The sequence below is a fragment of the Malaclemys terrapin genome, chromosome 1 (assembly GCF_027887155.1).
Source record: "Malaclemys terrapin pileata isolate rMalTer1 chromosome 1, rMalTer1.hap1, whole genome shotgun sequence".
Classification (NCBI taxonomy): domain Eukaryota; kingdom Metazoa; phylum Chordata; order Testudines; family Emydidae; genus Malaclemys; species Malaclemys terrapin.
Window position 1 is genome coordinate 128,400,470 of NC_071505.1, and position 23,611 is coordinate 128,424,080.

Below are 23,611 nucleotides of genomic sequence, written 5' to 3' on the forward strand. Positions count from 1 at the left end.
TGCACGCTGCCCCCCCACCCGCAGACGCTGCCCCCGGAGCTCCCATTGGCCGCAGTTCCTGGCCAATGGGAGCTGTGGAGCCAGCACTCAGGGTGGGGGCAGTGCACAGAGCCCCCATGGCTGCCCCTATGGCTAGGAGCCAAACATGCCAGTAGCTTCCTAGGAGCCGCGCAGAGCCAGGTAGGGAGCCTGCCTGCGCTGCCAACCAGACTTTTAACTGCCCGGTCAGCAGTTAGCTGACTGGAGCCACTATGGTTCCTTTTTGACCAGGTGTTCCGGTCGAAAACCAGACACCTGGTAACCCTAGGCTTAATGTAGCTGTGTTGTAGTGTTTATTAATATCCACTGCAATTGGTTTATAGAAACATCTGCTCAGAAGCAAGAGAATCCCAAAGCATATGTTATCGTTCGTTTGTTTGTGAAATCTTTACGTGGTGGCTGTCGTGGTATCTGGCACACATTTTAAAATGATTTTCCCGTATATTTTTTTTTAAAAGGCCATTGTGATTATTTTGAGAGGGCAGGGGAAGCACACAGAACTGGATTTTTGCAGATTATAGATACAGGTGTACAAACATTAAAAAGGCATTTTGCTGAATAGTGCCCTTAGTTGTGATGCTGTAGCTAACACAAGGGAAACCAGTTTCCTACATTCTTTAATCCTCAAAGTGCTACAAACATGGCCCAGATCCTCAAAGGTATTTAGGTGCCTAACTTCCAATGATTTCAATAGGAGTTGGGTAATGAAATACCTTTGAGGACCTGGGCCTATTCTTTCTTAGTGCTCCTTAGTAGGACGCCAGAGCCAAGGAAAATCATTTTTCACTCCCTTACCCACTTCTACCCCTTCTTTCCCCCTTCCTCAAAAACAACAAGACCCTTCCATCTCTCCTAACCCCCTGCCAAAAGATTGTCTTTTATGCTGGGTTCCAGTAGTGCCAGTGTCAAAAATGGCCACTTTTCAACAAGTTGGATAAATTCATAAATATTAATTTGATCATTTGGGATTTAGATGGCGCCGCTCATCCAGATGAATCCCAAAGTGCCTTATGGTGTGTCTACACTGCAAAATGAGACCACTGGTAGCGAGTCTTGGAGACCAGGTCCAGCTGACTCAGGGACAATGAACTATTGGTCAAAAACTAGCAGTGTAGACACTGGGGCTCAGGCTGGATCCTGGGGTCTGAAACCCACCTTTTCAGAGTCAGTTGACCTGGGCTCGGAGACTCACTGCTGCAGGTCATTTTTTGCAGTGAAGACGTCTCCTTACAGACATGACTCGATTTAATAACAACACTTTTAAACCTCTAAAAATTACCAAAAAAGTATTCTGTATAAAATAATGCAGTGATTTTAGGGTCTGGTATTTCTGGATTTTCCAGGACTAGAAGCAAGTACTATGTATCCCAGCAGGAAGTTGGAAGTTTCCTTTTTCCAGTGATATAGGTCACTCCTTTCTAACCCTGAAGTTACCTCAGTCTGCCATTGATCCAGGACTACATACTATCTTTGGCTGCAGACCAATGTAATTTTATGGGAGACATTTCAGATTCGTGCAGGGTGGGGAGATGAAGAAGGATATATTTACCTAGCAGGCATATATGTGTGCGTGTCTTCTTTTTTTTTCACATTGGCAGCTGGTTGAAACTGCTCAGAGGAGATGTTTTAATGGGCAGAGTGCAGGTGACTGCCATCAAAGGTAATACACTTGGCTCTGCTATTTACCCACACTACTTTGTGAGAGGAAGAATGGTTTGGGCCAAGATTTTCAAAAGCAGAAGCCTAAAGTTAGGCTCCTAAACCATATTTAGGTACCTGCCTGATTTTCAAAAGTGCTGTCTGCCCAGTAGCTCCCACTGACCTATAGGCAATACAGTAATAACAAATAAGCATGCATGTACATATAATATAAAATGTGAATCACTTCATTTGGTACTGAAGTGCAGCCACTTCTGGGGTGAAACATGGCAGATGCTTAATATGTCACTACAGCTCTCTGCAGCAGTATATGGCAGGAAGTGAAAAATGTCGTAGCCAAATGAAACCGCAGGGAAGATTTAGTGAGGTGAGATATAACTACCACTGTTGGAATCTGTGCAGGACCCGGGGGCTAGCTCTCTGCCTTTGTAAATTTGAATTAATTTTAATTTAACACCTGATGGTAGTGTTTCATGCCAGGGGTAACTGGAGGATTGCCAGGGCTGGCTCCAGGCACCAGTATTCCAAGCAGGTGCTTGGGGCGGCAATGTGCAAGGGGCAGCAGTCCGTGTGTTTTTGCCGCCCCAAGCAGCGCGCTGAATTGCCGCCGTGGATGGCGGGGGCAGTCCGTGTGCCGTTGGGGCTGCATGCGCGTTTCCGTGGCGGCGGCAATTCGGCGGCAGCTTCTATGTTCAGCTGCCCGCGGCGGCAATTTGGCGGCTTCTGTCTTCTCGCTGAAGACAGAAGCTGCCGCCGAATTGCCGCCGCCGCGGAAATGCGCGTGCCGCCCTAACGGCACACAGACTGCCCCCACCATTTGCGGCGGCAATTCGGTGCGCTGCTTGGGGCGGCAAAAATAGTAGAGCCGGCCCTGAGGATTGCTGACACCATTAGAGAGGCAGCGGTTCCTCAGCAAAAACATATCTGCGAAGAGGAGGAAAGAAAAATGGGCTTCGGATTCACTTTTGATTCACTATTTGCACCCATGTAGGGTGACCAGATAGCAAGTGTGAAAAATCGGGATGGGGGTGGGGGATAATAGGAGCCTATATAAGAATAAGCTCCAAATATCAGGACTGTCCCTATAAAATCAGGACATCTGGTCACCCATCCCATAGCGGCTATTCTTTTCGGGGGGAGGGGGGAAGCGGCGGGGCTGAGTCCCCAGCCTATGTGCAGGCAACAGACTGCTGCATGTGTGTGTCAGTTCCCACTCTCCAGTGCGTACTGTGTGGGAGCTTGCTGTCTCTATCCCAGCCCAGTGAGGAGTTGAGGCGGGGAGGGCTTGGAGAGCTAGCCCGCCCTACACTCTCCCTGCAGCAGCGGCACCTGTCCTGTGAGGCTGGGCCTGGCTTCCCTCTCTGGCCCATGGACTCTTGCTGATTTGGAGGAGCCTCTCACGGTGTCATGTGATGCACATGCCCATGTACAGGTGGGGCCCTTACTCTATGATTCCCTGTCCCCTTCCTGGCCCTGGTACTGCTGGACATGGGCTGTCACTGGCCAAGGTGGGCATACATGCAGTGGTGGGGTGGCAAGGCAGAGATAGATTGAGGGGGGGAGGGACTAAACCCCCTCTAGCCATAGCCACTCGGCACCTATCTGTAATGTTTCAGTGGGAAAATAAGGAAAGACCCGCTGGAGAAACAAAGTCCATTTTTCTGGATTCTAGATTAGCCGAGTTTAAATTACCCCAAATGCCGTGCTGATATTTTGTTCGTGTCAGTGATGCATTGTGAAAGCAGAACAGTATTGGGGGAAAAGTGGATGGAATCCAAATTGGAGTTGTGAAGAAACGAAAAAAAGTGTGTGAAAAGAGGACAACTCAGTCTCGTTTGCTGTAAAAAAACACAAGTAATGAACCAGTTTTTATTTATGATATTGCAAATATCCACAGTTGACAACCAAACACTTCACACGTCAACAACTCTTACATTGAAATCCATTGAACCTACAGTATTACAACATTCCAAGCAAAGAAAAATTAATACCTGAAAGAAAGTACCTTGTATAACATAAACCCTCTGAATTTCAGAATGAACTTTGTTGACCCATTAGATTTGCCATTTGAATGGAGAAAATCCACTTTTCTCACAGCAGTTCACAAGCTTTGGAATAAATAAGTCCCTCCACCGACCCATTAATAAAGATCCAAAAGCTAATGGTGGAGTATAGGTGTCTACCGTAACTCATCCATAGGTTCTCCAGAAAAACAATACTGACCTACAGAAGGGTCCCTATGATAGTCTGCAGAGAAGTTGTAGAAGCAAGCTCTATTTGTACTATCCTGAAAATAACGGAAAGCATCTAGTGTCACTTTTCCTGGCTATCTTGCTGACGTGGCCCCAGTTCCTCAATTGCTGCCAAAGGACTTGAATGAAATGATCTATACCTGAGAGAGGGAGCTCAGAGGGATTAGCTGTCTATTTATTAACAGGTGGAGGTTAAAACAATTAAATATCATGGATTCCTGATGCAGTTCCCCCTCTGCTGTGTAATCAGAAGTACAGTTAAGCTAGCTTGAAACAGTGCTGCTACCACCTCTTTAATGCCCAATTTATGTCAGTTCCAGAACACAGCACCTTGCGTCTCATCATGAAAAAGTGCTACGTGGGGATTTGATTGTTGGTCTGTGTCAGCCAATGGTCAGCAAATATGCCTCGAACAGCTTCATTACTGTATTATATTTAGTTCACTCAGAGCACTGTATACTTAAATGGAACTAAACATATACTAAAGCTACAGTATACTGCTTAACTTCAAGTGGGTCTGCCTCCTTTTCCATACTTTTAAAGACTGGGAATGTTTTGGGCCCATTTAATTGTTTTATTTTTTGCTACGTACTAGGTATTATTATTAGGTATTACTACTGAAATGTCTCTGTAAAGAAAATTCTAAATTGTGTTTGATAGGAAAGTGCAATTTACAGGATAAAAGGAAAAAAAAGATGTTGACTCCATGTTTCCTTGTTAAAATACTTCTCCATCAGAATGTTAACTATTGAATAAAAGAAGATTTTGAATGGTCTGTTCTCTATCCCATACATGACACACCTCAGCAACCAATCAGAGGCCTGTTGTCATTCTCAGCAGTAGGGCTAATAGCTGTAGGGCTGCTATTGCAGTACCCATACAAATTTGTGTACAGAGAGAGGAGGCAGCTTATGTATGCAGTTGATTAGCTGCTTGTCATCAACTTTTGGTCTGTAGAAACACAAAGCACTAGTGCAAAATACCTCTGGCCAGGTCCTCAGCTGGTATAAATTGGCACAGCTCCATCGCAGTTCAGTGATCTACAAGAATTCACACTAGCTGAGCATCTGGTCCTATATTACTTAGTATCAGGACATCCTAACTGCACCCACCATGGAGTGGAGCAGTAAGAAAAGAAAACTTTTTCTTTCTGTACACTGTACTCTCATTTACAATACTGTGTAATTAAGAAACTTTAAAAATATATAGAGAGCCACAAAATATCCCTGCGTCTTGCCAGCAGATTTTTTTTATTAACTATAACATTCTGAGCTAATATTCACAATCATAACTGGCAGAGAAGTTAGAAATTTGGATGGGCTAAATTCTAACCTGAAGTCTCACACCTTGACAAGCTCAATCCCTGACAAGCTATCATAATTTTCCTCTGTAAAAAGAGGTATCCCTTTTCCCCTATAAGAAAACAAGGCAACATCATGGTAACCTTGCGCATTACAGATGTATAAGCTTTTTTGTGTGCGGCTCCTGTCATACTGATCAGAAAATAAGGCTGCTTAGCACATCACTACAAAACAAGAAGGTACACAGTGTCGTCGGTCTGATTTTAAAAACACACAAACACACAGAAAACAGAAGGTTGTGCAATTTTTTTCAAATCAGAGAAAATCACACACTTAAAAAAATAGATTTGTCTTAGTCATCACCAAAAGTAAGAAAACATACTATTTCCCAGCATGCCATCTCTATTGTAACAGCATTGCTGAGCACACAAACACACACACACTGAGTTAACTCACAATAGTCTCCATTTGGAGTCTCATCCTGGTTCCATTGCGCAAAACTCCCATTGATTTCAGTAGGAGCAGGATTGGGCCCTTTGTTTCCATAGTTCCCAAGTCAAAGACTAAAAAGAGAAATAATTTCTCCTGATCTCTCACTTGCCTGGAGTTGAAAATATAGACCCTGCAACCAGGGGTGCTGGAACAATTTGTATAGTAGCAGTGCTGAGAGCCATTGAACCAAACTGTAAACCCTGTATATGATGGAATCCACTTCAAGCCAGGGGGCAGCAGCACCCCCATACTCCTAGTTTCAGCACCTCTGCCTGCAACATGCTGAGAGCCCGTAGCTCAGCAAATAAAGGAACAGGCTTAATTCACTGCCTTTTCTCATTAAAATTGGGTACATTTTGGTAGCTTTAATGAACTGTTGTTTACATCTAAACATCACTGCTCCTATGGAAAAATAATTATCCTGTCTTGGTGTTGCATGTAATATCTGTGTGAACATGTATAAACTGCATCCCATGTGTACAGCATAAACAAATATGTATATATATACCCAGACAAAATCTACTGTACATATTTAGATTTTAGGCAAAAAGCAGTTCTCAATCATTGTGTAATTTCTAAAATGCCCAAATCACAGCGGTCTTTCCAAACTCGTTTGTGAAACACAGCAGCTTACTCGAGTCCATATGAACAAGAATAATGTAGCATGTATATTTTGTAGGTTTCTCTTTACATTTTACACACTGGGTGCCAAGAGCCATAAAACCCAATTATCCAAATTGGTGGGTGGAGTGGAGAAGGGAAATAGAAAGGAAGTGTCTGTGGTATAAAAACGCCTAGAAATAATAATCCATGCAATGCCAAGAGGGATGGATGAGCGAGTGTTATTAAACTTTTTCTCTCCTTGTTCAAAAATCCTAAATAGTAATGGAAACACCATGATGGGGGCTTAAAAAATAAAAATAAAAAAACAATGGGCTCAATTCACAAAAGGACTTAGGAGCTTAACTGCCACTTTAGGTGCCTAAATCCCAGAATCAGGCAACAATAGGATTCACAAATCCCACCCCAGTCCCAGCTGCCACCAAATCCTGGAGGTGCCTAAACTCACTCAGCACCTAACTTTTAGCAGTAAATATTCCCTGGGCACCTATGAACATGCACACTGCAGCCCCACACCAGGCGTCCAGATACTTAACCCCAGAGTGATGCATGAACCGAGGAAAGACAGGAGTTCCTCTGCCTAACTTTCCCCCAGGGCACAATCTGGTAAACATCTTCAGAGCTTGCCTACTGGATTGGGCCCCTACACATGAGCATACACAAAATGGCTGGAGGTGGGCAAAGAGGAGGCCCTCCTTCCAGTGTTTTAGCCCAGTGGTTAGGGTGCTTATACCTGGGATGTGGGAGCCCCCAGTTCTAGCCCCACCTTCACTAATGGGGGGTGGTGGTGGAAGAGTTTTGAACTGGGACCTACCACCTCTGAGTGCCCAAACCACTGGGCTTAACGTTATGTGGGTGGTCTTCCCCCTTAACTCCCAACATCTTGCTAAAGCAGTGTAGATAACCCTAAGAGAGGGTTTGCACCTGAGAATCGCAAGCCAAATGAGGTACCTCCCTGCAGCCCAGACTTCAACACCCATCTCCCTGACAGGGATCAGGCTTAGCACTCTCTCTCCCCCCTAATTTTGGCATCTCCCAATGGCTAGCCTGGGCGAGGAGCTGCCTAGCCTGCTGGCTTTTGTGAATCCGATTCTGAGGCGCCCATCGCCCTCCATTCACTGTACAGGGAGCCTAGGCCCTGAACTCAGGCTTTGTGAACCCTAGGGAGTTTCTAGGGACCTAAAAGTTAGGCGTGATGATGCTGAGGATTTTTGTGACTCTAGCCCCATGTCTCCATAGTAACCTGCATTACAAAACACTATGCCCAACAGGGCAAATATTGCTCTCATTTTCACACACACATTGGCCTCAATGGAGTTGCACAGGTGAAAATGAAGGCTATATGTGTCCCAGCAGATATAGGGAATGATTTTAACATAAGATCCCTGCTTTCATGGGTGCAAATTTGCAGACATACATTTACAACAGTCACATGTTAATACTGTGATTTTTGAACACTATCAAGTAGACAGACACATAGGATCAAATTCGCTGCCCATGGAAATGGGCAAAACTCAGCTGAAGTAACTACAGCTGTGTCCATTGACAGCAGCAGAGAATTTGCCACATAAATATCACCATTTATGTCCGCAAATAGTTGTGGGTACAAAAGTGTAATCACAATTTTGCACCTTAAAAATCAGGCTGGGTTGGGAACTTTTTTAAAAAAAAAATCAGATCTGTAGAGTTTAGCTGGTGAAGCTTATTGATTGGATAAGCCATCACCCTTAGAAATAGGGAACAAGCTGTACATTAAAGATGTAAAAAATACAAAATCGGAAACATAATATGGTCCTGATCATATTTTGACTTGTTCAAACTTTGCAGTACATTTGTACAGCTGTTTAACCTTATGTTCACTGCTTTCTCATATGCAGTATTCTTTTAAATGCACATGGGTAAGTTGCTGCTATTAGCCAATTCCTGTAACATTTCCAAATTTGCTTACCAACACCTTTAAGGCCAGTGACCCTTAGCAAAGGGGCTTCCAGTTTAACCTCATTCCAATGTGAGTTTTGTTGTGTTTATAAGACTCTCCATCAGTACTTTCATGAATATATCAATCCATGTGATGCCCTCAAGCATTTGTAGCCTGCACACACAATTTCTAAATGTCAAATAAACTTGGCAGCTCTTTATAACATCTCTAGTGCAGATCAATCCTGTGTTTCATTTCAGAAAGCCAAATTCTTTGCAGCAGCTTGAGTGTTAGTTTTGACTTGCTTCTTAGCTGAGTGGTAATCTGTAGAATAGCAAACAAACAGAATTAGAAACTGCTGAAGTGGTGAATGATGTTTTAAAGAAATGTCAGGTAGGCTTCTCTAAGGCCCATGAGGGAACAAAACTAATACCTTTAGTATGTTCCATATAAAGCTGTGTAATACCAAACAAACAAAGGAAATGTGCTGGCTTTTATTCAGCATAGATCAAAGGACGTTGGACTCTCTTATATAAGCTCAGCAATGTGACATTTTACTCTCTGACTTTTAGATCCAGTACAGTAGTGTTTTCTGGTCAGAAATAGTTGTTTTTCAGTGCTCTTTTGCCATCTTAAAAAAGATCTGCAGTTTAGAATAACATCAGAAGAATTATAATTATGCTGAACTTTACTAATAACATTCTACTTATTACATCAAATAAGAACTCTAGGAAGACTGCATATAACCTTGCAATAACACTGAATTATTATTAATTCTGTACTCAGAGAGTAAGGGCTGTAATTATGGGGAAAATATTCTGTATTTTTCATCCATAGCAAAGTGATTTAATTCCTGCTTCAAGTGCAAAACTCAACCTAACAACAGAACCATGACCTGCTTTCCATAATTTGTGGAAACACTAAGCAGTGATTTTTTTTCTACTACAGAAACAAAGACATTTTTCAGGTAGTTAACAGGACAAATTTAGCTGAAATTAAATTGAAAGTTTACTCACATTTACAGGCAGGGAGCCGCATCCTCAGCTGGTGTAAACTGGCTCCAATTGGCTTTAATAGAGCTATTCCAATTTAAACCAGCTGAGGATTTGGCCCTCATGATGTTTTAACTTCACTTTCTCACATAACCAAAACGGCAATGTACGTAGTAAATATTCATGGAGTCCTAGCAGCTTACGGTTGTATTCATTTCTACAGAGAATACTACTGGCAGAGGATACTCCCTGGAATTCTATAGGTTTTCACAGCCAAGTTCTGCAAAGACAATCCTGCATCCAATTTCATTAAGTTCTGTTGGTTGATTTATGATGAGGCTAATATGTATAGTGATGACCCAAATTAATACCACATATTGTTGGGAGTCTGAGCAGCTAATTTATGAGGAAGAAAAGGCTTGCAAATGTCACAAGAAGTTCTTGGTGGGGAGGAAGGGGAGAGGAGTAACAATAATAAGTGGGATATCTGAGTTTTCACAAAGTATAATCCTCACAACTGTTAATTCTTCTAGTCATGAGACTTTATATATACACTGTCCTCCAGTTTGTACTGGGGAGGAGAGATATATTGTGGGATATACTTGGTGGGTCAAATTCATAAGTGACAAATTCATAAGTGTTATCCTCACTTTCATCAATGGTGAATTTTAGCAAGGGTAAAATTTTCAAAGGCATCTAAGTAATTTAGGAGCCCAAGTTCCAATTTCAAAAGGGACTTGTGCATGTAGGAGCCAAAGTCTTGATGGAAGTCAGTGGGACTAAGGCTTCTTAGGACCAGATCCTCAAATGAATTTAAGTGCCCAACTCACATTGATTTCAATGGAAGTTAGGGACCTAATGCCTTTGAAGATCTGGGCTCTAAGTGCCTAAGGGTATGTCTATACTAGAAATGCTACAGCAGCACAGTTGCACTGCTGTAGAGAAGGGGTTCTTCCATTGCTGTAATAAATTCACCTCCTCGGGAGGCGGTAGCTAGGTCGATGGAAGAATTCTTCATTAACCTCGTGGTGACGACACCGGGGCTTAGGTCGGCTTCAATTCATCTTTTGGGGGGGGGGGGGTGAATTTTCACACCCCTGAGTGATGTAGCTAGCTCAACCTAACTTTGTAGTGTAGACTAGTCACTTTTGAAAATTTTACCCACTATCTTGAAACCACTAGTCCAGTAGATGGACCTAACCTCACTCCCTGTGTAGACACAGCTGAGTCAGCAGAAAAGTTCTTCCATCAACCTAGCTACTGCCACTCAAGGGAGGTGGCTTACCCCTTTCCATCACTGTAGAAAGCACCTACACTATGGCACTCCTGTGGCATAACTGCAGTGCTGCTGCAGGACCTGTAGTGTAGACATGACTAAAGTCAACTCCACAGTGCTCTGAAAACAAAAGGATGAGAGCTGGCATGTGAAAGTGGGAGGCTGGTTCTGCATGGAAAATGTCTTTCCTTCCCTTGGCTCCTTCTCTAGCTCTGGCCACTTGAAATCCGGCTTACAAAAAAGACAGCTCACTTCAGTTCCTGGAGAAGGCCAGAATAAAGCCTAGCTGTATTGTAAATCTGCAGCTGTGAAGCACTCTCATGGAATCAGAACAGAGGCTGGATCTGATGGTATGCATGTGTCAAATGAGCTGGGAATATGGCAAAACTGCATTTTTATCGGTTAATTAATTCTCCCTGCCCAAGGAGTCAGATACAGTGAGAAAGCTTCAGCTCCTCCCACTCTGGTGGCTCCAGTGTCCACAGAACCCATGTTGGTTTTGAAGACATTGATATTTATTTAACCAGACCACTGCTGTCTTTTATAGTGTCAATTAAATGCACCATTGCAGGAACTTAATGCAAAGCGTTACTGAGTTCTGCTTGACTAAATGAGATAGCAGATACCTGTGTTCAGAACCCGTCTAAAGTTTAGTCCACACTCTCTGGGATGACAGAGGTTGGGGAGTGTGGCACAGAGTGTGGGTTTGGTCCCTGGGGGTAGGCATCACTCTGGATGACTAATCCAGCTGTCACATGGATTAGTCACGTCTTGTTCCAGAGGGAGCAGAGTACAGATCTTCTGAGTTGATGGGAGATTTTGATGTACTGTTGAGGTGGTGATATGGAGGATAAATGGGTGCTTGTGAGAGAAAGAGAGAGAGAGAGAGAGAGAGAGAGAGAGAGAAATTGAACGAGCTCAAAGTTCCACCAAAATAGGCAGAATATACATGATTGACCTGATAGATCAGTTTCACTGCATCCAGAATTCTTGGGGGACCAATTTCTACCAACAAGTTTTCCCTTGTAAAAACAAATATGGGAAAGTGTTAAGCTGTGCAACTTAGTGTTTTGGTTTCCACATGCCCTGTTGAAATGTTTGTTTACCCGGGCAAACAGAATGGAAGAAAATATCCCTTGGAAATATTTGCATAATTTGCTCTTACACTGCTAGACAGAGATTTACAACTGAATGGTGATACCCTCCAACTGTCACAACACTGAAGCCTGAATAACGCTCCTGTACTCCTACAGTTATATTATACTGTTAATTAGTTAATGCCTGCAAAGCTCTTTGGAGATGAAAAGTGCATTCATTAAGCATCTCTGTCCTGTGCTCTAGTGTAGGATTGTCCTCTCATCACTAAGCTGTAGTCCATTCTTGAACCTCTCTAATGATGGTGACTCATAGATTCCAAGGCCAGAAGGGACCACTGTAATCATCTAGTCTGACTATTGAACTTCCCCAAAATAATTCATAGAGCATATGTTTTTAGAGAAAAATTCCAATCTTGATTTAAAAAATTGCAAATGTGGGAGAATCCACCACGGCCCTTGGTAAGTAGTTCCAATGGTTAATTAATCTCACTGTCAAAAAAATTACATCTTATTTCCAATCCGAATTTGTCTAGCTTCAAAATCCAGCCATTGGATCATGTTAGATTTGTCTGTGCTAGATTGAAGATCCCATTATCAGAGTTTGTTCCCCAAGTAGGTACTTATAGACTGTAATCTAGTCACCCCTTAACCTTCTCTTTGTTAAGCTAAATAGGTTTTATTCCTCAAGTCTATCACTACAAGGCATGTTTTCTAATACTTTTATCAACGTTGTGGCTGTTCTTTGAACCCTCTTCAATTTATCAACATCCTTTTTGAATTGTGGATACAACTGGACGCAGTATTCCAGCAATGGTCACACCAGTGCCAAATAGAGAGGTAAAACAACCTTTCTATTGCTACTCGAGATTCCCCTGTTTATGGATCCAAGCATCACATTAGCCCTGGTGTCATGTTCAGCTAAATATTTACCATGACCCCCTAAATCTTTTTCAGAGTCGCTGTTTCCCAAGATACAGTTCCCCACCCTGTAAATATGGCCTGTATTCTTTGTTCCTAGACATATACATTTACATTTGGCTGTATTAAAACACATATTGTTTGCTTGCACCCAGCTTATGCCATAGCCTCTCCTGGCAAATTAGCCTATTGTCTGATCTGCATCACGATTCAAAAGAAGTTTCCTAATGTCTTAGTTTAATTATCCTTTTTGATAATTTCAGGCTGGTACTTCTCATTAGGCTCCCACTTCCCCTCTCCATATAGGCTAGAAAGAATCCTGTTGTTCAGGAGTCCAGGACTACCAAAATCCCTGCGTGAATAAATGAAATATAATCAGGATAAGATATTCAAACGTGCTCAGCACTCACAATTAGGGCAGATTTTTAAAAGATCTCAGCTGCCATTTATCTATAAAAATAAGTGGTGAGATTTTCAGCATGCTGCGTAGCATGCTGGGTGCTGAGCACTTTTTTTACAGCCTGGCGATAAGTGTCATCCTAGAAGTGGCTGGATGCTGAGTACTTTTGAAAATTTTGCCCTGGTGTCGGTGCCAAAGGGTATGTCTACACTGCGGCTGGGAGGTGCGATTCTCAGCGCAGACAGAGAGATTTGCACTAGATCTGATCAAGCTAACATGCTGAAAATAGTAGTGTTGACGTTGTGGCACGGCTGGTGGCTTGGGTTAGTTGCCCAAGCTCAGACACAGAGAGCTGAGTGGTCTTGGACTTGGGTGGGCAACGCAAGCCACTGCCCATGCAAAAATGTCCACATTGCTATTTAGCAGTCTAGCTCGAACCCAGTGTAGAAACATATCCTAAATGTGATCTGAGCTCCTTTGAAAAGCTGTCTCTAGTTATGTGCTGAGCACTTCAAAAGCTGGCCCTTTCTCCCTTCTTGCCAAGTTTAAGACTGGTCTGCTCTTACAATTCCTGGATGCATTCACTCAGTATCCAATCCAAACTGAAGTTAGCATGAAAACTGGCAACCTTCTCTGGTTCCTGTTCCTCCTCCCCTGGCTCTGCTTGGCCCATTGTGTCTCAGACAGCACTTTGGGAAGAGCACACATGGATAACTACACAGATCTGTGAAAAGAATTGGAGAAAGTCATACTGTCTTGCTGGACAATCCAACTTGAGATCCAGGTTGCCCTTGGACAAGTCATCTTAACTATTCTTCATCACCCCCTTCCCTTTAGTTGCCTAGTCTCTCACACCTACACTAAGGCCACATCTGCTGTGCCCTTCTAGCACCATAATGTAGGTGCTTCCTTCACAGATAGAAGAGGGGTTTTCCATCAGTGTAGTTAATCCACCTTTCTGAGAAATGGTAGCTCGGTTGATGGAACAATTGATCTGACCATGTCTACTCCGGGGCTTAGCTCCACCTAACTATGGTGTTCAGGATGCAAAAGTTTACACAGCCCTGAGCACTGTAGCTAGGTCAATCTAATTTTATAATGTAGACCAGGCCTAAGTTTGACAAAGCAACCATACCCTTATTTGGCTTGGTTTTCAGTCTTCTGAGCATTCACAAATCCCACGGATGCCTATGGGAACTGCAGGTGCACAGCCCTTTTGAAAATCAGCCTAATTGTCTCATATGTAAACTGCACATGATAAGCTCCCTTAACCTGTGTGCATCAGGAATGTCATCTGATTTATTTGAAGTGTTTTTTGTCTAAGATGAGGCTAGTTACAGGCCTATCAGGATTAAATTCCTGTGAAGCTCTCAGAGCTAGTTCTGACCCACTGAGCAGCATAGAGTACAAATCTCACACACCTGTCAAGGATGTCTGTCTTCGTTTCTTCCCTGCTTGGCTCTTCTTGCCCGACATTTTCTTGGCAACTTTGGGGTGCTCAGTCAGTGTCACTGTGGCAAAGTGGTGAGCCTTGACCTCCTTGACTATACCCTGGTTCAAGGGCTTCAAAGGCTTGCGAGCCTCACCCACCACACAACTGTGGTAAAAGGCCGGGACATCATGGCTCTGTAGTTCTTCCCACTGCAGGAGCCCCTCTGCTGGTATGTCTCGTAAGAAGTCAAAGTTCCACTTCTGCTGGGCTCCCTCCATGCTGCTGCGCAGCATATGCTGGAAGTCCTGCTGCAGCTGCTCATGGTCCACGGGGCCGAAGAGGTTCCTTCGTACACGGCTTGCCTTCACTGGCCTCCACTCCATTTGCTCTCCAATCCGCCGCTCACCAACGAGCGTACAGAGCAACGATTCCCTGCCAGAGATAGAAAGATCATCAGACACATCAGGCATCACATGCTCTACGGGGGATGTAGCAAGTGTTAGGGTATTTCTGATCCTCTTCCAGGAAAAGTTGGGAAACTGTTTGGGAAAACTTCTCCCAATCTCCAATCTTCATGGAAAACTCTCATTGACTTCAGTGGACTATGTTGACTGGAGCCTCAGCCGATGTTGTATTTGCTGTCGAGGGGGAGGAGGGCTTCTCCCTCTCTTTTTTGTGGGGGGCTTCATGTAGAGCTAGTGAGGGGGTTGGCTTGTTCATCCTGGAGACTGAGGCTTTGTCTTCACTGCTAAAAAGCTGCATTTTTTACTTCAGGGTAACTAACAACTGTGAGCTATCCTGAGGTAAAGACAGTGAAAACCAGGCGCTTTAGTTTTAAACTTCCTGGGGTTGACCTCACCAGTTTACTTCATGGTAAAACTAAAATGTCTTGTCTTCACTGTGTTTCTACCTCAGTATAGTTCAAGTGTGTTACTTACTCTGAGGTAAAAGCACAGCTTTACTAGCAGTAAACACAAGGTTCCTGAGGAACAATGGAAAGTTGACCCCAAGCTTTTGGGGTCAGGGACTGTCTTTTTGTTCTGTGTTTGTACACCTAACACAATGGGGTTCTGGCCCATGACTGGGGCTGCTAGGTAATAGTAATAATAATACATAACAACAACAACAGAGTGGACAACAATACAGAGGGAGAACAGAATGAACACTGGAGAGGAGGGGATAAAAACATCCCATTATAAGTAGAGGGGATAAAAAAAAAAGAAATCTTAGGATGGGGAGAAGTGACAAAGCCAGTTATTTTATTTTAACGGGGCTACTGTTCTGATTCACTCTCTGCATTAGCCAAACTATTAGCTGAAAGAAACTCAAAAATATAACCCTTTTCCTGCAATTTTTTGTTCTCCCTTCTAGAATAAAGTGGGGAGAGGGGAAGGCTGTTTTCTATCTTTAGATAAAAATAAAAGCAAAACACCGTCTTTGTCTCTCTAAGGGCAAATCCTATCTCAGTGTTGGTGAGTGCAGGGGGCTCGCCACACAGCAGTCCCTACTGTGCGGGAGAGGAGAGATATGATTTGTGGAAGCTTCTCAGGAATTCGGTTCAAGGGCTGCCTATGTGGTGTGTTGGGGGGTTGGGGACACAGCAAAACTGAGGGGAGATGTTCGTGGGGGTTCATAGATTTTAAGGCCAGAAGGGAGCATTATGGTCATCTACTCTGATGGCCTCTTGCATTACACAGGCCATAGAACCTCACCCAGTAATTCCTGTATCAAATCCATAACTTCTGGTTGAGCCTAGAGCATACCTTTTAGAAAGATATCCAATTGCTTTCTCTACATGGATCACTGTTCTCCCATGGAGATAGAGGCAGAGGCAGCACAGAGGCTAATGCGGCCTTAGGGATGCATTAGTGGCTAGCCACGGAGTGGATCTAGCTGCTGCCGCTCTGAAATCTGGAGGATATACAGAGTAGGACACTGAGAGAGGGTAAGTGATTTGTCCAAAGCTGGGCACACAATCAGTGCAGAGCCAGAGGACAAAATAGTTCCAGACTCCCACCTTCTCAGTCCACTACTAGCCCATGGTGCCTCTGTGTGTGAAAATATCTAGTATATAAACAAAATATTGTCTCTAAAAATTATGGTTTTCATTTATTTTTTCTTTTGTGAGCTATCACTGAGCCCTCAGTGCCCGTAAAGGAGAAGCAGCTGCAAATACAGCAACATAAATAAACCTCTGGGTGGTGTCCGAAATCTCAAAAGGCAATTCCACTTTACCTAGCAGTGCTGCTTTTCATTATAGCTAATAACCATCACACTGCTGCTCTGTCCCTTTTCCGTCTGGTGCCAAACTTCCAGCCGTTTAAACTAAGTTTACTCAAAGGTGATCCATCAACATTAGGAAAGGACAGGTAATGAGTGCACTGCAGGAAATAATCTTTTGCATTAGAAACTTTTCTCATCTGAACTGTAAGTTGGCTTTGTGCTATACTTCGCAAAGACAAAATATGGCATTTCTCAAAAACATTTTTTGACCTTTGGTAATAGCATTTTTGAATCTCTTAAATAACATTAATTAGAGAAGAATCTGTCTCGCCCATGTCTATGATTAGAGGAACACAGGAGTAGCTATACCACATGGGAGTAGCGATCTAGTCAGCCCAATATCCTATCTCTGAAGGGTAATTTCAGGTTGGGTAGATGTACGTGTGCTAGCTTTGATGGAGCTAGCATGCTAAAAATAACAGTGTAACCATGGTGGTATGGGCGACAAGAGGGTCTAGCTGCCTGAATGCGTACTTAGGATCTCGGACAAGATTGTAATTGGAGCGGCCACAGTGTAGACATACCCTGGAAGTGCCATAGCATGAGCCTTGGGAGCCTGCGCCTGCAGACCCAGGCTTTGAGACTTGCTGCTGCAGGCTGTGTAGACTTACCCAGAGCAGCCAACACCAGCTGCTTCGGAAGAAGTGGGTAATTCTAGAATAACCTTTCCCTAGGGAAAGTTTCTTCCTACTGCCTTCATTCATACTTTGAATCATGAGGGGTCATACCATTGCCAAACTTGTGGCATATTTGATTGCTGTAGATGTTTTCATTGTTCATATAAATATCTAGAGTGGAATCCTAGCCCTTCTGACGTCAATGGGAACTTTATCATTGATTTGAATAGAACTAGGATTTCACCCCTAACGTTTCTTTAGAAACCTGCTAAGCCTTGGATACCAGAGGTACATTGTGGCAATGAGTTCCACATGTTAATTCTGCATGTAAAACCCTGTGTGTTACAAACCTGCAAAAACAAAATAATCTGAAATACTTTCTACGTACAACATATTTAGCACCTTGATCTTTGTGGTCAGTACAGTTCAGTCTCTCGTGACCACTGATTTTTGTGAGTTGTACTTACAACCAGTGGGCCTGTCCTCTCATCACTGGAAATTTTTCAATCAAGTGTGGATGTTTGTCTAAAAGTTATGTTCAAGTTCAGACAGGAATTAATTCAGGGAAGTCCGATTGCCCGCGTTATACTGAATGTGGGACTAGATGATCACAGTGGTCCCTTCTGGCCTTAAAAATCTATGCATCAACCCTCATTCATGCAGTGCCTTGCATAATGACAGGTTTCAGAGTAGCAGCCGTGTTAGTCTGTATCCGCAAAAAGAAGAACAGGAGTACTTGTGGCACCTTAGAGACTAACAAATTTATTAGAGCATAAGCTTTCGTGGACTAAGAAGTGGGCTGTAGTCCACGAAAGCTTATGCTCTAATAAATTTGTTAGTCTCTAAGGTGCCACAAGTACTCCTGTTCTTCTTTTTCCTCATTCATGCAGTGTCTTTACTCACACAAGTAGCTCCATTGACGTCAGCCTGAATAAGTAAGTGTTGAAGAACAGGGCTCTGCATTACTGGTGGCCATTTCTAATTTCCCTCTGGTTATATGTCAACTAGAATGGGTCAACATTTAATTCATATTTCTATAAACATTTTTCTTTTTGCCTCAAAATTTTGATGGAACATTTTGTCAAAATTTTGAATTTCACAATAGTTCAACCAGCTCTTATCAATGGTCAAAACACTGAAATAATTTTTTTGGGGAAAAAAAGTTTGGATGGAATATTAAATTCTCATCCTTACTGTTCCCTCAGTATAATAATGATGTGTGTGTGTGTTTCATTTAAAATTCTAGTTGGAAAGTCTGATTTTTTCAGATACGCAATATACCTATTAGGTAGTGTGGTCTACTGCACAGAACACTGAATTGGACCTCAAGAGTCTTGGGTTCTATTCCTGACTTTGCTCTGTGTCTCAGTTTCTCCATCTGTAAAATGGGATAAATATACTAACCTCCTTTGAAAAGGGCTTTGAGAACTGATGATGAAAAGTGCTCTATAAGAGCTAAGTAAATTATTATTATTACAGTGGGTGGCTGCCTCTTTTTACCTTTTCCAGAGGAATACAAAGGCATAACCACCTTCACTAATTTCAAATTACTCTGACCTCTTCTCCTTTCTCCCTAGTTTTTGCCTAATGCCTGCCCCTTATCTGCCTCCTTCGCAAAGGCATGTGCACCACAGTCCGTCCTTGCATGGCTCACCCCTTGCACAGATTCAGGACAGCAGGGTGGGGGCTGGGTGTGAGTTATTTTCCATATCCTCAGACACTAGGTAAGGGAACGGCTTGACTTCTCCAAGAACAGCTGAACGGATCTCCTGCAGCCGCCAGTGCTGGTGAACGAACGAAACACGTATTCCAGTTGCAATCGCTCTGCTGTTCACACGGTTCCCATCAACAGGGGCATCAGGTTTCCCCAGCACCCCTGGAGCTGCGGCCCCCAGGGACCCTTTACTTCTGTGTCAAAGGAATGAGACACCGTCCCCGTTCCTTGCCTGCACTTTCTCAGGGAGGAGCATTTGACACGACCCTGCATGGCTGCAGAATGTAGGGGAATGGGAAATCTATGTGAAATCTTAGGCAGAATTTAGGGGAAATGTAACCTATATCCTTGCAACTAGTCAGCCCCCTTAGAAGGAAGAGAATCATAGGGATGGATCCGGATTTTTGTAGCACCCTCTTCCAGCTCACCTGCCCAAGCAGGGAAAATCCATAGCTGGAGGGAACCAAATGTAATATCCTGTTGGACTTTTGGCTCCTTGCACACAGACAAGTACAAATACGCACCTGATTGCACACACACATATTCTGTATTTGCTCTGGGAAGTCAAAAAGGCAATTAACTTTCCTGCCTTTGTTAAGCTAACAAGTCATATCTTTCTCTCCCAGCTACAGACTTTACATGGGGCGATTAAGGAGAAGACAAATGATAAGGACAAATATAAATGATAAGGAGTCTGGTCAGCAACTTTGCAAAGACTCCCCCTCCCCCTTCGCCCCCCCACGAGTTAGCACTGGAGAATAGGAGCGCGCTGGGTGTACCGGTATTTCGCCAGCGCCTTCGATACACTTGCGAAAAGTTAAACAACTGCGATTCGGAGTCAAAAATAAAACCAATTCCCCACCAAATGCTACCGGGGAAGATGCAATGCGATTGTAACTAGTTACTCTCGCTACCACTGCTACGATTACTGTCGGGGCTACAATTCTACATTTTGCGAAGTAATTGTAAAAGAACAACAACAAAGCAGCAAAACCAAAAAAACAACAACCAGCCCCCCCCCCCCCAAAAAACAAATAAAAATGTATTAAATTATACAATAATCGGAACAATAAACCCCGAGGTTGCTTCTCCCCCACTAAAAAGCAAACCAACCGTTTTTGCTTTGCTACGTGCTCGCTGGGACCGTCCCGAACACCGGAGTGACAGGCAGCCCTGACGCGGAATGTTCAAACACTCTGGGATCCGTGTCGAAACGCGCCACTTTTGCCCGGGAGGCTGCAGTGGGGGGGATATTCCCAGGACATCAAGCCTAGAACATCACCGGGCGCGCCCGATTTGTAAACAAATCGCAAATGTACTTTGATTCTTTCCGTTAGACTTCAGTTACCCCCCGCAAACATAAATCAGACTGGACACATTAAGAGGTAACGAATAATTACACGGGAAAGACACTCCTAGTAGCAAAGGAGGGAGCGGGGAGGGAGGGACGGGACCTGTCAGCATGGGTGATGGCAGGAGGGAATAATAATCAATTAATTAGTGGGACAGATCCTGATCTCAGTTACTCCAGGGTCATTCCATGAGGGAATTCCACTCTAGTCCGTGGCGATCCTCTGGAGTGACACCTCACACGAGCGATCAGCATGTGGCCCCGTATTACGTATAGTTGCAAAGCAATCCATCCAATCTCGTCCTGGGCAGCGCTGTTACATACTTACTCATCCCACTCTCCTGCTCACACAGCGGGGTGGAAGGGTCAGACCCGGGAGAGGACTGCCTGCTGAGTGACGGGGGGTTAGTTTTGGTTTTTGATTCAGGTGTGTTTGTGTTTCTTAAGGAACAAAAACTGAAAAGAGGGTCGGATTTTCCCCTGGGAAGATTCAAATTTTCCACGTGAGGCCAGATTTGAGCGCCCATTTCCCTCCGCCTCCTCCTCCATCCAGGCCCTATGGTTGCCTTAGACTTCACTCCAGCGACATCTCCAGTCCCAGACAGTGTAACAGACCGCCCATCCCTTCAGAGTCACAGCCACCAGCGCACACACGCACACCGGAAAGGCTTTAAACAGCGTAAGATGGAGGGGAGAGAAAACCAGATCAATCATGTACAGAAACCAGATGCTCCAAGTGTCGTTAAACAAGTAAAACTAGGGTCTGTATGTGCGTCTCCCAAGTTTAGTTAAGCAGGGTCCTTTCCCCAGTCCTGGGAATTGGAATTTGGACTCAGACTGAGACTGAAATAATCAGAGGATGCAGTCACTGCTGTATGGGGAATTATTATTATTAGCAGCAGAAATTATTAATCTACTCAACAAGTGAACCCTGGGGCTATAAGCACGGTAACAGCAGTTCTCTGGTTATTCGCTTCTATAAACCTTTTGCGTTAGTCAATTTCGAAGTGAAGATCACTTACATTTAGGGGCTCTCGCTGCTTGTCACTTTTGCCTCTCTCACAAGGGATTGCTTGCTTTTCCTGCACGGATCTGGGGCGCAGCTGCCCTGATGTGGAGAATGATGGCACTTGTCACTTCCAAACTTCACAGAAGAGTCTTGCTTACATCCAGATGTTTGGTTTCCCTCCCTCACCACCTATCAAAGGCTGCCCAGCAACAGGGAATGACTGAGAGGATTTATCCTGCTGCTGTGTGCTGATGGCTGCAGAATGGACAGATTCCGTCGTGTACTGCTGCTCTCTTCTTCATAGTGTTTTCCCCCCTCCACCGCCCCCCGCCCTCCCTGCCTCATGTGCAGTTTGTAAAGCTGTTGCTCTTCGGCTGATTAACTTTCACATTCCGGGCTGCTTTCCAGTCGCTCGCTGCACTGGCACGTGTCTCTGCAACGTGACTGCTTCCCCCCAAGAGCTGGTAGTTGCCAAATAGGCCAAACCTAAGCCAAACACTTGCAGTCAGTGAGCACACTGCTGCGGAGGGAAAAGAGGAGGAGGAGGCGGAACATCAACCCAGGAGGTGGAGAAAAAATTAATCCCAGAGAGTGACTCAGGATGGGACAGTTTTTCGCTGGGATGTTTTTGATGCCAACTACCTTTTGGGAAAGGGAACACCATCAAGTTGAAATCGAGTCAATTACAATTAAATAAATTGTTTCAGCCACCAATCCTGCCGCTCATCTTCTTTGCTTAGGTGGAAGAAGGGGGGAGGCGGGGTATCACAATCACATTTTCCTAGTTTTTTTAAATGTTTTTTCCTCCCTGATTGCTTATGAAAGATTCATACAAACAACAGAGTCTGCAGAGGAGCAAGGGAAAGTGACTGTATTCAAAGAGCTTTCAAATTCACAAAGAAACACTGAAAAAAGATACATTCTTTTTTCTCTCTAGATTTTCAGGTATAATAATCTTAGGAATTATTTGTCACAACAGGAGGTAAAGAATTTCAGATAAAAATGTGATTTTTTTTAAAGTTGTCATTATCATTTTCAAAGGGATAATCCCAGGTTTTTTCCACTGAGATTTTACCATATTTTCATGTTTCCCCACTTTAAAAAAATCTTTCTACCCCAATTCATTTAAATACATATAGCTCTATTTAATAGTAACAACACCATTGGATTGTCCAAAGTGTGCAAGGTGCTTTACTGACAAATATGAAAATAACATCCATACCCCAAAGACCTATTTTGCCCTCTAAATGTCCATTTTGGCATCTGTGATTATTGATGGCACTTTTGGTGCCTATGTTTTGGTGTCTATGTTTGTTGATGGCACTTATCAAGGAGAGATTGGAAAACCTGCATTTATTTTAAAGAAAGGGAGAAAAATCTGAGTTTGGGAAAACTGATAATTAAAATAATGAATAGATCTTTGATAATCACAATGAAATGTAGCTATATATTTATATATAATCATAATCAGCAATATAGTACCCTGTGTTTTAATAACAGCACTTAGATAGAACTATTTCTCTTCAAAGTGCTTTACAAATATTAACCTCCCAATGTCCCTGAGAAGTAGGTAGGTAGGTAAATATTATCCTCATTTTACAGATCAGGCTATTTATCGGGGTCAAAGTGTTAAGTGGCTTGCCTCACATCAACAAGGAACTTGGTGTTCACTGAAGAATTACAGCTCTGGAGTTCTTGGCACTCACTCGTCAGACAAAAATCTGCTACTTTTTGTTTTCTACTTCTCATGAATCTTTAGCTTGGTGTTCAAGAGCTGGGAAAGTGGGAAGAATCTCAGAGCACCAGAAGCTTCCTTTTGTTTATTGTCAGGCAAGGCAGGTTAAAGGGACATAGGTGGTCCCATGCAAGTATCCTCCTTATTAGTGGATAAAAGAGGTTTTGAATGGAGAGAGAGATAATGAAATGATATGGGACACAAAGGCCACTCCAGTAAACTCGCTGCCGTAGATTTGGTGTAATCATAATTAGCCTTGTTCTTGCCAAAGCTCTAAAAGTTTCTGCCATACTTTTATTTTCTACCCCCTAAGGATTCACACACCGGAATGCATATCAAAACAATAGTTTAAATGTCCCATTTCAAACCCATCTTTAAACTCTTCTGGGGAAAGCCTGATACAATATTTTGCATTGAAAAGTAAACCTGGAGTGACTCAGGGTAGGATTGTTTCCCTCTTGCAGTAAAACCCACGGGAAGGAATGGAGGCAGAGGAAAAGTCAGT

At 43.4% G+C, this 23,611-nt stretch overlaps 1 protein-coding gene across 2 annotated transcripts; it reads right to left on the minus strand.

Moving 5' to 3' along the window:
* Nucleotides 1-3,553: 3,553 nt before the first annotated feature.
* Nucleotides 3,554-22,060, minus strand: LOC128842593 (cyclin-dependent kinase inhibitor 1-like). 2 transcript variants are annotated; one of them, XM_054038739.1, is made up of 4 exons: nucleotides 21,385-22,060; nucleotides 14,387-14,829; nucleotides 13,594-13,689; nucleotides 3,554-8,606 (listed from the first exon to the last, which is right to left on the minus strand). In XM_054038739.1, coding segments are annotated over exons 1-4 (609 nt in total). In that variant the 5' UTR covers nucleotides 21,387-22,060; the 3' UTR covers nucleotides 3,554-8,538. The 2 variants fall into 2 exon arrangements, with proteins under 2 accessions (XP_053894714.1, XP_053894721.1); XM_054038746.1 differs by lacking the exon at nucleotides 13,594-13,689.
* Between the last annotated feature and the right edge of the window lie 1,551 nt (nucleotides 22,061-23,611).